The 18,161-nt window shown below is 37.8% G+C and overlaps 2 protein-coding genes across 7 annotated transcripts in view; one reads left to right on the forward strand and one right to left on the reverse strand.

The window, feature by feature from the left end:
* Positions 1-7,227, forward strand: part of LOC134821176 (coiled-coil domain-containing protein 186-like) — a 34,702-nt gene extending 27,475 nt beyond the window's left edge. For all 6 annotated transcript variants that reach the window (XM_063831846.1, XM_063831849.1, XM_063831848.1 and 3 more), the window contains 10 exons: positions 1,513-1,674; positions 2,057-2,168; positions 2,416-2,516; positions 2,694-2,815; positions 3,383-3,488; positions 3,912-4,098; positions 5,049-5,203; positions 5,419-5,571; positions 5,735-6,041; positions 6,807-7,227. In XM_063831846.1, coding sequence (XP_063687916.1) covers positions 1,513-1,674; positions 2,057-2,168; positions 2,416-2,516; positions 2,694-2,815; positions 3,383-3,488; positions 3,912-4,098; positions 5,049-5,203; positions 5,419-5,571; positions 5,735-5,986 — 1,350 coding nt within the window. In that variant the 3' untranslated portion in view covers positions 5,987-6,041; positions 6,807-7,227. The remainder of the gene's footprint in view (positions 1-1,512; positions 1,675-2,056; positions 2,169-2,415; positions 2,517-2,693; positions 2,816-3,382; positions 3,489-3,911; positions 4,099-5,048; positions 5,204-5,418; positions 5,572-5,734; positions 6,042-6,806) is intronic.
* A 201-nt stretch (positions 7,228-7,428) lies between these two features.
* On the reverse strand, positions 7,429-14,156 carry LOC134821188 (M protein, serotype 6-like). The gene is made up of 4 exons (XM_063831869.1): positions 14,053-14,156; positions 13,120-13,216; positions 8,762-8,873; positions 7,429-7,980 (listed from the first exon to the last, which is right to left on the reverse strand). The coding sequence occupies exons 1-4, from the start codon at positions 14,150-14,152 to the stop codon at positions 7,861-7,863; spliced, it is 429 nt and encodes a 142-aa protein (XP_063687939.1). The 5' UTR covers positions 14,153-14,156; the 3' UTR covers positions 7,429-7,860.
* Between the last annotated feature and the right edge of the window lie 4,005 nt (positions 14,157-18,161).

Genomic DNA, 18,161 nt, shown 5'->3' on the forward strand with positions numbered 1-18,161 from the left:
TTTGATAAGTTTGAGTTCTGTTTTTAAAACAGCTGTGCACGGCGGACAGGTCACTTTTTCTACGGGTTTTGATATTTGATATTTCCTAAAAAGGACATTTAAAACACACTTTAGATCTCCTAAAAAGGAGATGTATAGAATGATTGTAATAATACTGGTTATTCCATGTCCGTCTATTCTTGGGGAGGACAACTGGCTGAGTGCTAGCATGATATTTTGCTCTCCGCCACCTGGAGGGATTAGTTACTGTAACGTGTCCCCCAATAACGTGGTACTTTTACCACCTTACAACAATGGCTTGTTGTTTATTCCGAAAATTGCAACTTTGATCTCGGTTCCCCTTTCACTAAAAAGATAAGGTGGCGTGGACGGGCTACCATGCGATAAATTTGTGACATTTTCATCATGGTTTTAAAAGATCTTTTAAATGCATACTTTGCCCGAGCTTATTGTTCATAAATCGATTCTGTTCGTGGTCAATCGAATCAAATAATTCAAACAATGCTGAATAGATTTTCACGGATTATTAAATTCTGTGATCGTTGTTTCGGTTGATAGTTTATGTGACAGTTGATGTGGTGTTAAAAGAGTGGTCGAATTATGCTCCCCGATCGTTAGCCACCACATTCGTCCCTCAACACGGTGCTCCGGGACGGGAATTATTGTTTTTATGTTAAACTAATACTTGCTTGTTCAATTGCATCATGTATAAAGTCCGTCCTTGACTTTAAACAGCACGCTTAAGAAGCTTTTGATAGAGTTCAAGGCATCGGCGACGCATGATCCATTGGAAGCTGGCATATTTTCCCGCGGTTTCGGCAGAATGACCGACATTGGTAAAACCAGTCAAAACCGTCGTGGATTGCCGGCAAATTGTATCGAGTTTAAATCACATGCTTATTTTCCTCGAACACGTGATTGATAGACCAAGGCTTATAGTACACCTCTCTTTTCATGCTTGTTGTACTGTTTAAATGTTTATAACATTACGTTTTTTGCTGCGATGATTTAAAATATTTTCATAATGTTTATAGAATTTGAACAATGAAGACGGCCGGAGACCGACGCCCCATGTGGCTCTGCTTGTGACTCGTTTTCAAAAACTCAAACTCGCTCACAATCCTGCTATCTCTTCCATTTTGCTCCAGGAAAATTTGTTGTTGTAATTTTTGCTATAGCACGATAAAATGGTTGCGTTTGATTCAGTGGATATTGAAATTCCGAAGGATTATCAGAAAGAGAGATTTATTATTATTGAGGTATTTTTTCTCTTTTGTTTTTTTTTCTCTTTTGTTTCATTATTGTCCTCTTTTTGATAGACTGCCCGAGTATTTGTATTTTTATAAAAATGTTGTACCAGACAAATTGGTAGCTTCAAACTTCTAGAAGGGCGACTTTTGATGTTTCTTTCCGGAAAATCTCAAATGGCTCCACAGTCACAACTTAAAAAGACTCAAACAATAATCCTCCTGAATTTAGTGATGGTCACATTAACCCCCTCCTAACTTCCAGGAGGATCTTGCAGCACTACAACGAGAAAACTCCTTGCTGCATTCTAACCTGTTAGAGAGTAGAGAGCTAATAGCCGCACTCCGGAAGGAGATGAAGGACTTGTTAGAGAAACTAAACTCTACTAACTCCGAAGATAGACATGTTAGGGATATGTTAGTTCAGGTACTGTACCACCTTTTACCACTTTTACCACCTTTTACCACTTTTACCACCTTTTACCACTTTTACCACCTTTATCCGCTTTTACCATCTTTTACTATTATGCTATACCACTTTTAGTAAGACTTCATTTGTCGCATAATAGCAAGAAATTCAGAAAATCTCAGTGCTCTTGTTTGTGGGGGAGGGTAATTTACTGTTTACAGTGTTAGTATTAACGTTTAGTTAGATTGGGGCTAATATTGGGTGGACAGTACTGTGAGTGACTCAATTCAATTTCCGTCCAAAGCAGCAACATTCGATATAATACTCTGGAAATAATTTCTCTTCAAAATCACTACTTTATTTGCGAATATTGTGAAATTTCATTCCCATCTTTTTCCAGATTAATAACCTGATCTCAACAAGTTTGCTGCAGTCCCCCGAAAAACCCAGTAACGGGTACAGTCTCGCAAATAGTCACGATCAACATGAGTACAGCAATGTCGACATTAATGGTCAGTCATGTTTCAGACAGTCTTTAAATTGTTCTTTTGACATTTCTCATGCATGAAAATAATGTTTTTTAAAGCATGGGAACAGCATGCGTGCTGCTGCGCTCAAATAATAATTTGATCTCCGTTACATATCTTATGAAATTTGCGCTTCTTTTGATAAACATTTTAATATTGAATCTAGTGCAGAGTCTAGTGTTGGCAATTTTAAATATTCAAATCGTTGACAATTATATATTATGTATTCCAGGTACTGATATGGCATCAGATCACAGAATGACTGCTCAGAGACTCAAAATTAAAGAGTCTCGTCTTTCAGAGTTAGAAGGGAAACTCAAGCAGTCCGTACAGGTTGGGATAGTAACTAGTTTAATAGTAAGACAAAATATAGCGTGGGAAACAAAATTTGACGGGTCAATTTATTGCAGGTGATGAGAAAAACTATATAACTAACTAACTCCAATATGATGAAAGCCCTAAGAAATTATTTTCAGAATTTCAGCCACTTTGAATTTATCTTCCTTCCAGGAGCTGTCAAATACAGAATGTAAGTTGACTGCCACGCAATCCAAGTTAGCGGTGGCTGAACACAAGATTCAAGGGCTGGAACAGAGACTTCACAAACAAAAATCTAGGCCTTCCGATACAAGGTACATACATGGGTAATAGCTAGGGAGGGACATAAAATTCATATTTTCAGCATATAGCTGTTAGTATTAGCATATATTATTATAAAGCTATATGCTGAAAATGTAAATTTGTAATCTATAATCTTGTATGACCAGGGACGGGCACGTAATCTTAGATAGTAACTATTAGAGTATTAGAGTATTAGGTCAGACGAGATACATACAGGCCAGCTTGCAAAAACGCGACATTGACGACACCAAACTGCTAATTATATGCCCTTCCCACTTTTAGTAATTTCTGGCCGCTGTTTTAACAAGCCTCCATCTACTGTTCATCAGAGCTTGTGCTTGTAAGCTTTGCATAATCCTGGCCTTGTTATCACACGTTTACAAACAAACTTTGAACGTGTTTTTCACGTGGATGATCTTCCACAATCCACAGCTATTTTAAGCTGCACAACTCAGACGTTTTGCTGACGTCCAGCGGCATTTTTTCATCTCTCAAGACTTCGTGATCATGTCAATGATATTAATATAACATTGATAACGTCATTACAACTGCTTACTTATGCCGTCATCTTGTCTCAGTTCGTCGCTGCTCCTAAACCAGAAGATGGACTCGTTACAGCAGCAGCTGCAGAGCACTGAGGGCCTTCTCCGGGAGAAGAGTAAACTAATTCGTGATAAGAACGAGGTATTTTAGAAGTTATTTAACAGATCAAAGGCTATCAGGCTACATTACATGTCTTACTTTGGGTTTAAGAATTTTCTTCGTGTGGACCAGTTCGGTTTGCTTATTATCTCCATTAACTCTGCAAACGTTTAACCACATATCTCGAATTTTGCACGGTCAGCAAAGTTTAACGGCATATTTATCACCGCAACGGTTTTTGTTTTAATATGGCCACCGATGAGCATCTTCTTCTCACGAAGAGTTGCACAATAAAGTATTAAGATATCATATCTTAATTCATGTTGCAAGTATCGCTCAAGTTAATATCCCAAGTTCGCGATGATCTGCGGCTAAATTCTCCCGATATGAAAGTAAATTGTGCATGCTGAGAGTAGGGGGAGTAGAATATTAGCTGGATGTTAAAGATACGATTTGTCTCGCCAGGTTATAGATAGTTTACTTGACGAGAAGAGGAGCAGGTCCCGCTGTGAGGACTGTGCCAAGCCGAGATATGGTGCCGCTGATGACGTCACACATAACGCTACACATAATTTGACACATAATACCACGCATACTTCTACACATAATCATTCCTATGGCAACGCCTACAATTCTACTACATACTCTCCCCGTGAGTGGTATTTATGATTTATAGTCCAATCGTTCACCACTAGCCAGCCTTTGGAAGAGGGTTTGAAAAAACTTCCTATACAAAATTTCTACACAAAAGCTACATGTGAAAAGTGGCTTGCAGAGAGGTCTAAAATTGCCAAAAAATGGCTGACGGTGGTGAACGGTCCTATAGAAGAGTAATCATTATTGAACCAATTGTTAATCAATTCTATTCAACTCCTTTTTTATCATAGTTACGATTTCGTTAGAACATCTCTAGGCGTCAATCCATGCCCAATATTGGCTCCAAGTTTCTCTATTCATAAATTTGTTGTTTAAACTTTTAGACAAAATATCAAATTGGTGTCTGTCTAGATAAAAAGTAAGTTAGAATCAGCCCATGTAACAAATATTGTTAGTGCGGTCATTATGTTTTTATATGGCAATGTTCCAATCCGGTAGAGGCTCTACTGCTCTTATTTTAGTCGGTATTTTTGGCTGGAATGTTGGTATAATTTCAGTGATTTTATCTCGGCTAAAGTTAAAAAATATTTTGAAGAGATTAATAAATGAAAAGATAACACTATACAATATAATGTACAACCTTTTGTTACCGTGTGGGAGCGATTCATGGTGTTAAAAAACACTCAGCCCATTTAATTACAATATTGTCACACACTGGTTACTGTATGGGATCACGTATCAAGTCAATAAACTATAAAGTCAATCTAACAGGAATTTAACCTGGCTTTAACCTGGCTTTATACTGGCTTTAACCTGACTTTAGGGGTCGTTCATATATTACGTAATCATTTTTTTTGGGACCATTTTTACCCCCCCCCCCCCCTCCGTAATCAGTTTTACACATAGCTATTGTGTCAAAATTACACTAGCGCGGAAACCCCCCCCCCCCCCCCCCCCTCCGCTGATTACGTAATATGTGAAAGACCCCTTATATTATGTTTACAGGTTCCTACTCGCCTCACAACCTGACTCCCTCTACAATGCAAGTATCGGACTACATCTTGTTGTGTGCTTCTAACTGGTTGGACGAACTGCCAGAACTTATGAGAGCTCTCAGAAACGCTGTCCACAACAGCCTCATCGACTGCAAATCCGTTCAGGTATTGTGGACATTGCAGATTTGACACGTTCAATTAATACTTTTACATTTTTTTATATTAACACTTTTTTCTATTAATATTTCTTTCTATTGATACTTTATCTCCATTAATAAAATATTAACTACAAATTGGAGTGCCAAATTGAATGCTCTAAGGAATACCATTGTCTTCGATGTTCGGCTCCAATTCACTATTCACACTGCACCGTATTGCAGACGAGAGTGAACGAGAGGAAGGCAACATGGGCGATGACGGAGGTATCCAGACTGTCTACAAGACTTGATGCAGTGTACAGGCTCCTGCAGCACGTGGAGAACTTGTCTTGTCAGCAGCCACCCTCCAGACTCATGCACTCTCTTCAGCATGATGTGAGTTAAATGAGGATTACATTTTTTTAAACCAGCAGAATATTTGAATATCTGATCGAGTATGACTTAAAATGAAGTTTGTTTACGTTTAATCATTGCCATAAATTCCCATTTAATTTATAGCATAATCAAACTTGGCCATTTTGAAAGTTTCTGTTTCAAGGTACAATCCAAAGATCACGAGATCAAGTCCCTGAACGACAAACTCCTGAAACGCAGCAAAGACGTTCAGAAACTAAGATCAAGAGTAGAAGAACAGGACAAACAGAGAATTAAACAGAAGATGTTCAAGAATAACCTGGCTGGACTGAACCCGTCCATCCTCAGCAAAGTTATTGACACGGAAACAGTGCTGCGGGAGGCCCACAAGTCACTTGAGAAGCGGATGATCGCTAAGGAGAACCATTATTCGTAGTAGACTGATCCCAATTAGATATTTGTAGCTCCCGTCTTGTGGATATTAGTACAGGGTGGGCCAAAAGTCAGTGTGCAAACGTTGGGTCTTATACCTCCGCTGAGTTTTATATTTGAGAGCTGTTGCTTTGCAGATGGCATACTGTACTTACTGGTTCGAGGATTCCGTCGTCAAAATTTGAAAATTCGAATATTTTAGACCACGCCCATTCAATATTAAAACACCTATATTGTTTTCTCTGAAAATCCTGAACGCCTAATTTTTTTAGAGACGGTAGATTATCAAATGTTGCATATGATCTGAAAAAATGAGGCAAAACGGATTAGAAATGACGAAGTTAACAAGCATTTTGTGTATCTCGTTAACAAATTGACTGGGTGATTATGTGACACCGTGACACGACACCTTAATTGGGCACCCTTAACAATTCCCATAATGTTTAACGGGGTAGTTAACGGGGTCACCTTATCACGTGATTAGGTAAACCAATCACCTGATCACACGTAATGAACAAGCTTGTTATGCTTCATATCTCGGTCATCTGAGAAGCTAGAACTCTCATTCTTTCAGGGCAAACGTAATTCGAATGGCCAAACACAATTCAATAACATTTAGCTTGATCCGATTATCCAAACTATCAAACAAATGTGAAAATGAACCTCCATTTGAAAAAAATGAACGCGAATATTTTTCGAGTTGACAAATTCCTCGAACCAGTGGTGGTACTAAGTCATACCAGAAGGAAGTATTTCAATTGGGCACTCAGTGACTGAGCTATTAAGGCCAACGTTTGCACACTGACTTTTGGCCCACCCTGTAGGATTGTCCAATTGTTGCAGAATATTCGTGTTCGACTATTCAGAGTCGCTCTGTAAATCTTAGAACAGTGAAGATTGGTGCTTGCAACTAAATGATACAATTTATGATTACCTTAGGGTTTGCCGTTTTAGTGTCGGGTATTGATACTATCATATTATGTTCTGTCGATTAAACTAAACTATTTGTTATGAGCTCATATTGCCATGAATGGTAGGAACCATTGTGGATAGCATGAATATTTGAAAGTTTGGTTGATTACGAGATAATCTAAATAGCGATTTTAATATCTTATAATTCTGTTTGTTCAGAACCAAGGAGACAATATTTTAAATTATTTGTTTTTTGTACAGAAAGCGGAAATGATACCTTATTTTATTCTGTATTTGTAGATAACATTTTAACAATGCAATTTTCAACAGCTATCCGGTCGTTTTGTGCGCGTCTATACTCGTACTTCGTTATATTGAATGCTCCATTGATGAGATGATTTCAGTATTAAACCAGTTTTAAAATTTTGTCAAGTGCGGTTTCTCACCTTAATTAAGATCGAAATATTGTAGACAAAACAGCTCATCAATCGATTTATTGATAATACTCAACAACTTAAACCACAATTTTTATTTAAATGTAAAATTAATAAACATATAATCACAATTTTAACTGATACAATGCATAATTTAACAGCGATCACGAAGCATTTAATTATTACTTCGATTTCGAAAACTGAAAGTAAAAATCTGCTTATAATTTATTAAATTCTGAATAAAATACGACTAAAATAATAATGTGGTTTAATCTACGGTTGATTGTTAGGATAGATTTTAAACAACAATTAATGATTTGTCAGTACACTAGCTAAAAGATTGTTAATGTGATCAAAACGCTTCCTATGGATAAAAACAATTATAATTCTTATTAATAATTCCTATTAATCAAGAAATATTGGTAGCAATAGCTCTTCTCTAACGTCGGTAATGAACCTAAAACTTAGCATATTTACAGCACCCTTGAAACACGTGATATGATGACGTCACATGACGTTTTTGTGAGATCACTCAAATATCAATTAGTTCGTTCATGGAATCGTCGATGAACTGGCCGGTGCCCTTGTAGTCGTCCATGTAGGCTGCAACAAGATCTTCCTGTTGCTGAACTCTCTTTAACAAATACACCACCTGGAATGGGGATAATGCTAAAAAGTGTTTTTATTACGTAATTGGGGTCGTTTACATATTACGTTAAATCACTGATGCGGAGGATGGGGGTTTCTAAATGATTACGCTAGTGTAATTTTAACACAACAGCTATGTGTAAAACTGATTACGAAGGTGGTGGGGTTAATTATTACGTTATGTGAAGGACCCCTTAAATTATTGGTGAGGGATCATCCACATAATAAAATCTATGTAAGCCAGATTTTGGTAATTTTAAACCCCAGTCCTCTGTTAACACTTTACAGTTTACAGTTAGCTTTTTTGTATAAATAAAACTAGCGGATTCATTTCAAACCCTCCTTCTTAGTCTGTTAACCAGGCTTGTGATCGAAATTACACAATCTCAAACTTTCACCCTGTAACTACTAATAACCAGAACAGTGGTCCCCATCACATCGCATTCAAACTTAAGAGAAGCACAAAAAAGGTATCATTATGATACCTGTCAGGTAAAATAATAGATCTGGATTCTGATGGGGAAGTGAACCATATTTTTCTGACACGTGACAGCGATTTAATTTCATAACCAATCATCCTCCAGCTGCACAGATCAATAAAAACTTAAAATCACTGCCGATTCGGCAGTGCCTGAACGTCAAACAAACGTGGTTCCCAAGAATCCAGATCTATTCTTGTCAGAAGTCAAATCCCGGTCCTAATCATAAACAGTTTTGGTGTATGTCCCCTTAAGACCTGTCAGGGTAGGCATACTGAGGTAAGTATAATATGAATATAAAAATACCTGCCGCTCCGAATTATCCGCCCTTTTATCCGCTTCGTGCAGATCCTCCTTCAGTATGTTGACTCGGGCAGTCAACTCGTCCTCCGTGTTTTGGCTGGTTTCTGTTAGGTCCCTGGAAAGTATCGGAGTAACTGCGGATAAAGTTGCGTTTCATTACATTTACTTAATGCCATACACGATGGAATTAGGAATAAGGGCCGGGGTCGTTCTCATGTTACGTAATCACTTTTTAGACCATTTTTACCCCCAGCCCCCCTCCGTGATCAGTTTTACACATATTGTAGCTATTGTATCCAAATTACACTAGCGTAATCGTTTGGAAAGCCCCTCCCCCTCGGCTGATTACGTAATATACAGTAGGCCTTACACTGTGCTTTCAGCAATACTCATATGAACGATCCCTAAACTCAATGTAATGAAGTTGTTTCGGAGCCACGAGGCGGGATAACTTTAACATCTAATTTCTACGTACAGATGAAACAGTTATCACGTGCGCGGACATAATTTCGCAAATTTTAGCAACGCGCGTTACTGCGGACAAACATCAAAATTCCATGTGAATTTTAGGGCATGTCGTTGACATATTCAATAGGAAAAACAAAACAAAATGATGCTGACGGAAAATGAGCTGTCTAAGTTAAAACAGTTGGGGGACAAAACCTCATGATGTAAGTCTAGCAAGAGAAAAATGACAGCAGTTGCAAATAGATAGTTCCTATCATTAGAGTATTAATGCGAAGACTCGCCAGTACTATAAAGCTATAAGGAAATGCACTACTTTATCATGTACATTGTACATGTGAGCGGGCCCCAATAATTACAGTCGCTAATATATTTCCAGCTGGTGTGGATGCTATTGTTTGAATGTACTTATAGGAAGCTGAGGAAGGCAAATTCAAGAAGAATGGGACTGGCTAGTATTACGTAAATAAGTCCTAGGTAATGTAATATAAGTTAAAACACAATGATTCTCGATACGTTAACTCATTTTTATAATGATGACTCATGCAGGCTAATAATTGTTTCGGGTGTATTAGATTGAGAGTAAGATGGATCCGATGAGTCGATGGTTAATTACTCTTGCGTATATAAAATACCTGAAATAAAGGTATTATGCTTGCTGATAATACCTAAAGTATTATCTACCGACAAATTACCATGTTTATCGATATATATATATAATATAATATGAGCAATATGCTCGGTGTAGTACATGTCATACTTCCTTTGTGGTCACAATAATGCACCGCTTTAAAATGTAGCACACAGGAATAGGACGAAAGATTTATAGACCGTTAGGTACACTAAAGACACCACATATTTGCCGATACGTTGAGAGCCCGCTTCTCCAAAACTGTGAGTATAAATGGACAGTGGTTTACTACAGAGTTACTAGCCGGTTAATCGATGTAACTCGTAGTAGAAGTTGCTAGGTAGGTGGGTATGTAGGACTATGACAACAGTATGTAGACTATTACATTCGACTGGAGGATTATCAACTGTCATACTGTATAGAGTATAGACATTAGACATGGGTATTACCGCCTACCAGTACTTACTGTAATACCGGTACTTACTGTAATACCGGTACTTACTGTAATACCGGTACTTACTGTAATACCGGTACTTACTGTAATACCGGTACTTACTGTAATACCGGTACTTACTGTAATACCGGTACTTACTGTTACTTACTTGTAGACAACATTTGACCAATGTTGATAATTACATGATGGTAACTGTTAGGTATCAGGGGATACAAAATGTTGCGAGTTCGTTTTGAAACATTACCACGATAGTGACGATCAACCATTAAACATCGACCAATCAAAAGCCAGCATCACAGGCATTCCAAACTTGCGCCACTTCTTCAAATATAATGTCACTAAAAGATGCTAAGTATGCAGATCGAGTCAATTTGAATTGAACTTGGCTGATCACTTCCTCGACCATTGCAATCTTAACGCTGCAACCAAGGCCAAAGCGTCCTTTGGGGTCGTTCAGATATAATATGTAATTATATTTCTGGCACATTTTAACCCCCTCCGTAATCAGTTTACACAAAGCTATTGTGTTAAATTACAATAGCTGTGTAAAACAGCAATAGCGTAATCATTTAGAACCCCTCCCTCTCCCTCAATCATTACGTAATATGTGACCACTCTATAACATTCAGTTAATCGCCTGAAACCCAAACCATCACCTCTTTCTAAGACCATCACACTTGGAACACAGCACTTGTAGCTCAACAGCAACAACAATCATATCATTGAGTCAATCACTGGGGTCCACCTCACGAGAGAGATATTGCTAGATTTGTTACCACGTTACTTAAGAACTGTTAGAAGTTGGCTAACTCTCTTGCTATCTCATGATCAGTGTTGAAGCAGTGCGGCGCCCTCCCATGCTAAATGCAATTGCTACACATGTAAGTTATGATCACGTGCTTCTGAGAATCAATCTGATATCAACCCACCTGAAAGTTCGCTTACTATATAAATAAAATAACTATTGTATATTATGACGTTATACCATTATCGATCATGACATTACTTTCCGAGGACTTGGTAGTCCTATCTTGTAAGTCGTCCGATCAGTTGTGACCACTGGTAAGTGGTAACTAAGGTCCAGGTCCACACTAGACAAATTTTAGTGTGTAAATAGGTTTGGACGGTCACCACATTTGGTAGTTATCACATTATCACATTAATTTCAATGTAAACTCCAGAAACTGTAACTATAGCGAGGTTTGCTGTCTCAAGTTCTATGTATAACTTATAACATATATATAGTAGTAACTAACAACAATCAACATTTTAACGTTATGAGGTAACCTCACTATTCTAGGTCTTAAATAAAAAGCGAGGAATTTAAAAACGATGGCCTCTTACATTCCCACACCCTTGCAATCAACTATAATCATTTGGAAAAGCCCATACATTAGCTGATTACGCAATATGCAAAGGACTCCAGATAAATATCCTTATAAACTGACATAAAGATAGATATAAATATGACTCTTAATGAGTCTTAATCTAAAACTTCCATATAAAGCATAATAAAAGATAACTTAACCACCAAACATACAACCATTCCACTTCAGTCTACCCACACATTAGCCACACATATTATAATAATAATAACGTAGTAAGGTACGCCGTGTGAGTGTAATTATACAGGGCCCCCTGGCGAGGATTGCCCCATTGAGTTGACAGGTGTCATATTTCCATAAAATACGGCGGTGGTTTAACATTTCTGGCCTGCTGGCCCCCTCAGATGTAATGAGATACTTTATTACCTCGTCACGGTAATAGGTTTTGTAAATATGTTGTACAGTCAGCTTCAGGTACAGAAAGTAACTACAATCAAGACTGTGCAAGTTTTCAGTTTCACCTACTAGATAAATTCTATACAAATTCAGAATTTGAAGGGACACGCCCTAATGTGTTCCCTAATAGCAAGGCTCAGGAATGGCATCAAGTTTCTGTGTACAGTCAGCACTCAATAGTAAGGTAAGAGGAATGTATGCTCCATCCAATGTAACTGTTTTGAAGAATGACGTATTTACTCCGGCAATATTACAGAGCAAGTTCAGATAGGCATCCTGTTATATAGCGACTTATTTAAAATTGGTTATGACAGTGTCAACGTTCACTTTATTAAATCCTGTATCTTATATCGATAATGGCCTCAACAATGGTTGAAAGCACTTGATTGATGGTAGGACGTTATTGAACATACGATCACGTGATATAACTGATGAGGTTATGTTTATAAATGTGTTTGGAGCTTATCAGGTTTATTCTAGGATATCAAAAACAGGAATGTCATTTCAACCTGAACAATTTTCACACTATCTCTATTTATATAAAACTCAATAATTTTATTATGCAGGATATTTCAGGCTGTGACTCGAGTCACTGTTCATCATTCCTTTTAGCTATGAATATATGACCAAGGGAACTAATTGGCAAATATTTGGTCAAAGGAATAAAGTAGGAGCGGTATGGCCACATTTGTTCATACCTAGATGAGCTCAGATTTGAGGGTAACACCATGCTGATAATTTTGTTGAGCAAGTTCTTGGTACACAGACTCCACCTTCACACACGGACAATGGACAATAAATAGGCCACTGAAGTCTTGCACTAAGTTACCGCTCAGCATTTGCGGTTCAATAAAATCAGATATGATGGAAATATGATATAGATACGTATACTACTGACCAGTAGAAAAACGTGATCATGATTGAACTTTACAGATAATAGAATGGAATAGGATTATTTGCACGATCAAGAATACAAATGTATTGATTACATATCACCTTAGTTAAATAAGTTATAAGTAAGAAAACTAACTTGAGCTGCTTGGAGAGGTTTTCGTTTTCGATTATGAGCTCCTCATAGCTCTTACCAAGTGTCTGACTTCGGTCTGTCAGCTCGGCATTTTCATTACCTGAAATTTAACACGTGAATGACAAGGGATAGGGAGAGAAAGAGGGAGGTAGTTGCATAACTAAGGTCTCAGCAAACACCGCTCACGCTGTGGGGGGACAGTGCCATCAGAAGGAATGCTTTTCCCCAAATATAACATTTCTTTTGCAAAAAATCGTCCAATTTGGCAGCAAAATGTACTACATAACCTAATAAAAATGTTTAGAGGTACAAAAAGCTCCGGGGGTGCTGAAAAGCTGTAGAGGGCACCAAAAAGACCTAACTTTACGCAACTAGAGAGAGGTGCTCTATTCAGTGCAATTTTTTGGAAAATGGCAATAGTGAAAGGTTACGAATGGACGTTTTTGCAGAAAAACGTGGATTTTGGAGATTGTGGTAGGTGGGTCTGAGTATGTTGTGTTCCTTCCGTTAGTTACCATGTTAACTAGCGCTCGCCGCTCAGTGTAGCGTGCGAGTATTGCTTGCGGAGATATGATGTATAAAGCTAGCTTGCCAATGAGTGAGCGGCGCGATTGTATTTTAATGTATACTTTGAAATGTATAGTATTAGTTAATGAGCCCAAATTGTACGTGGCATGCGTAGTATATAGTGTACTGATGTGTATCAATATTATTATTATGAAGTGAGCTGATTGGAGCCTATATTTATATCTAAATAGTGAATGGAAATCTAACGTCCGCCAAAACGAAACAACGGGCGCAATTCTTGTTAAAATCTGTTAGAATATAATACTTCTAACTTCAATCAGACAAAACAGGCAACAACCGAAATAATTTAGAACAACAATAATAACAAATGGAAACAACTGTTACTATAAGATTTGAGTAAATACTTACTTAGTTTCTCATTTTGGTTTTTCATCTCAACCATTTTTTGCTTTATGATCTCCATTGCTCTCATGCGGGAGTCCGTGAGACATTTGATATCATCCGTCATACTTCTTGCTATGATAGATAGGTAATTTTAAGCAATTTTCTTTATTCAAAAGAAATTCATAACTGACTTTACCTGACTAGATAAAAATCTAGCACTATACATCGTAGTAAAAATTTCTTATCTTTGATATCTTTAAATAGTTTTAAAATTATACAGTGATAAATGACCTGGGCCTGGGGAACCCTCAACCCAATTGAGCAGGTAGCTGGTGCACTTTAGAAGACACGCTAGGAGCCACTTAAATTTACTTGCTGTACTGTTTCTTGGGTTCCCACTAGCCATTGAGCATTAATCTCAGGGAGATTAACAGATTTACTGGTTCCTCAAATGCAAACGTTTTTGAAATAATCTTTACAATTATGTTCTGAACAGACAAGAGTTGCAAGACAGCATACATCTACGCTATGGCTGTGGCAATGTGAACAGTGTCTACCACGCCCTTGATCATAAATTAGGTGAATACTTTTCCATGCACCACAATACCATAAGAGACACTGCAGCTTTCTACTTCCAAGAAGCAAAGTGTAAGGATGTAAGGATAGAATCCACACTCCTGCATGTCCAACTAACTTCATTCTCAAGGAAGGCCAACATGAAGCAAGTCTCAATGTTGCAGGTGTTAGACAGTATGCACCCATCGAAAGAATATACTTAGACATCAGGGTCACACATCCTAACTGCAACTCAAGTAGCTTAAAACCACTTCGCTTCACTCAGAACAAGGACCCTTTGTTCCACTACTAGGTTTGTATATCATATCTCTGAGATGATAGCTGATCAGAAAGAAACTAAGAGTCAGGTCAAAAAATCATATCATAACACAATTCAGGTTTTAACTGCTACGAAGCACACTCATTCAAGAAGAAAACAACAATTTCAAGAAAACAACAATTTTATTTAGTATCAATTAAAGCAGACAAAAATATATTTCATATATATATAACTAGCACGAACTTTAGATCAGATATCTTAGGGGACTTGAAGTAGCAAGAGATTGACTAGAAGGTATATACCTTTTACAAAGATACGTCGAGAAGAATCCAGGGTGATACAGGATCGGAGAGTGCAGACCATTGCACTAAAGGGAATCACAGGATGATCATATGAAGATCAACAGTTCAGTATCCTGGATGAGATAGGACCAGTAGCGTAAAGTTGCATGTCGATGCCCCTCTACATAATATATTATAATTAAATGTGATTATTATATACTAATTAAAATCTGGCCTACAAGTATAAAGTCCTTTAAAACGATTAGAAAACATATCCCCGAAAATCAGCAAACTACAATTAATGGACACAGATTGAGTTATTATTCAAGTCATAATCATTCTTGTTTCAACTTACCTGGGGACCCCAGGCTATTATGTTCAAATAAAGATTCGTCGGAATGACAGGCTGAGCGCCGCCCAGTAAGTTTCGACAGGATAGTTTTCATGGTTTGTAAAATAATTATTTGGAAGGGTTGGCATTGCAATATTGCATCGTCAACTAAGATCTTAATATTTTGTTAAAGACGCGTACAGCTTTGATTCACAATGTCAATCTTTCACAGCTCGGCGAGGCCAAGTGGTGCATCTCTCCGATCTAGCGAGAAACATTATTTGATGCACGGCGCGGCCCAGTAGTGCAATGTGCATCGCACTACAACCAACAACGCGTACTTCAACAACCAAGTTTAATTTTGGTGACAGTTATGCTGCGCTCAAATTACTGGGCCGCGCTCAGCCTGTCATTCCGCCAAATCTTTATTCTTTTATGTTAATGAACACAATAGCCTGGGGTCCTCAGGTAACGCTCAAAAACAAAAAATATTTTAATCTTAGTATATATATATAAACAAAACAATATATGTATATATTGAATTGTATTTGTTCATGCCATTTTACTGATACCTTAAACATTAAATGTATGACGGTTACAAATGGCAGCGTTTAATCCTGTATCTGACTGAAAAGCCGCACAATGTTTTGAGTATACGAGGTTTGTGATGTTATTTGGGTTTATTGGGGTATATAGATCAAAAAAAATTTGGGTAGACAAAAAGTTATGTGTCCACCAGGTCTGTGGCCACGCCCTTTTATATGATCGTGGGAAAATCTTACCTTTTCCTAATATAAATTCATATTTGCTCAATCAAAGCAAGTAGGGTATCAAAACTAATGTTTTTTGACCCAAGAAACCGATTGGTGACATCTATTTGACTTTCAGACCACTCCCAGATAAGATAACCACGCCCATATTTACAATTGAGCGTAAAAATTTCCAAAAATGTAAGCAATTTTTTTGGGCAAATTGGGTGTTGAGACCTATGTTTTTTGACCCCAGAAATCGATTGGTGACATCTATTTGACTTTCAGACCACTCCCAGATAAGATAACCACGCCCATATTTACAATCGAGCGCCAAGAATTCCCAAATACTCATATGGATCTGAAGACATTCCCGTCTATATAACTTCCGGCCCGGGGTTTGAGACTTGGAATAGCTCAAGTGACCCATCAGAAACAAATATGGCCTGGGTAGAAATTGTTACTATGGTGCCGTTTTGCGCAATTGACCACGCCCTTTTTTTGGCACTTTTGCGACTTTAAAATCAAAATAACTCCGCTTCTAATTGGAATTAAAAGCTCAACTTGGCTTTGAAGTTGTTCAGAATCATCACTTTTAGGGGGGTAGAGCATATTTCTAAAGTCACTAGACATCAGGTTGTTGAGTTATATGACCACACCCTTTTTTTCTCTCGAGAGTCATAATTTGCACACTTAATACGAGATATCTCGGCTTCTGATTGAGCTAGGTGCTTATCCGGGGCATTAACTTGTTCAAAATCATCAGTTTAAGTAGGGTAGAGCATAATTTCAAAGTCCTCAAAGATCAGGTTGTTGAGTTTTTTGGCCAAAACCTATTTTTACGCTCTTGCGAGTAGCAATTGCAGCGCTTAAAATTAAAATTACTCAGCTTCTGATTGAAGTTAGGAGCTAAACTCGGGCAGCAAAATGGTCAGAATTATGATATGGAGTGGGGTAGAACGTGGTTTCAAAGTCCTCAGACATCAGGTTGTTGAGGTATTAGGCCACACCCTATTCTTACGATATCGCGAGTAGCAATTGACACACTTAATACAAAATATATCGGCTTCTGATTGGAGTAAAGAGCTAAACTCGGGCAGCAAAATGGTCAGAATTATCATATTAAGTGGGGTTAAGCATAATTTAAAAGTCCTCAAACATCAGGTTGTTGAGTTTTTTGGCCAAAACCTATTTTTACGCTCTTGCAAGTAGCAATTGCAGTGCTTAAAATTAAAATTACTCAGCCTCTGATTGGAGTTAGGAGCTAAACTCGGGCAGTAAAATGGTCAGAATTATCACATTAAGTTAGGTTTCAAAGTCCTCAGTCATCAGGTTGTTAAGTTGTTAGGCCACACCATATTTCTAAGCACTTACTTGCAACAATTACAAAACTCATTAAAAGGTATCTCGGCTTCTGATTGGAGTTCGGTGCTTAGCCTGGGCATGAAGATATTTAGAATTAGAGCAGTAAGGGGAGTAGAGGCTAGATCATGGTTCTACCTGATGTCTGTGTACTCTATTCAATGCGAAGCTTTGATCATTTTAATGTCCAAGATTAACACTCAACTCCAACCAGAAGCGGAGATATCTTAGTATTTCATTATGAAATGCTGTTATCACAAATGCGTAAACTACTAATACCACTACTACTATGTCAGAACTAAGTCCGATCTACGCCAGATAACCCCCTCCATACATCCCTGTCCCGCATCAAGGTTCGCAGTTCATCTTTAGAGTTTGTCGGTTGTCCCAACTACCTTCAGTAACATAGACAAGTAGCTTTGTCTTGGTCGCGTAAAGGTTATGGTCTATTAACTCATAAACCTGATACCAGAGGACTTTGAGATTACTTCTCATGTGATAGTTCTGAACATAATAAGCATGTTAATGGCCAAATTCAGCTTCGAACAAGGCCTGACCGAGGCCGAGGAAAAATC

This window comes from Bolinopsis microptera, chromosome 9 (genome assembly GCF_026151205.1).
Source record: "Bolinopsis microptera isolate Bmic1 chromosome 9, MBARI_Bmic_1.0, whole genome shotgun sequence".
NCBI classification, from domain to species: Eukaryota; Metazoa; Ctenophora; class Tentaculata; order Lobata; family Bolinopsidae; genus Bolinopsis; species Bolinopsis microptera.

Excerpts from the sequence above, each read along its gene's own strand:
- LOC134821188 (XM_063831869.1), bottom strand. The coding sequence starts at position 14,152 with ATGACGGATGATATCAAATGTCTCACGGACTCCCGCATGAGAGCAATG. Across the intron at positions 13,217-14,052 it reads AAACCAAAATGAGAAACTAA|GTAATGAAAATGCCGAGCTG; the intron begins GTAAGTATTTAC and ends GTTAAATTTCAG. Across the intron at positions 7,981-8,761 it reads CGGATAATTCGGAGCGGCAG|GTGGTGTATTTGTTAAAGAG; the intron begins GTATTTTTATAT and ends TCCCCATTCCAG.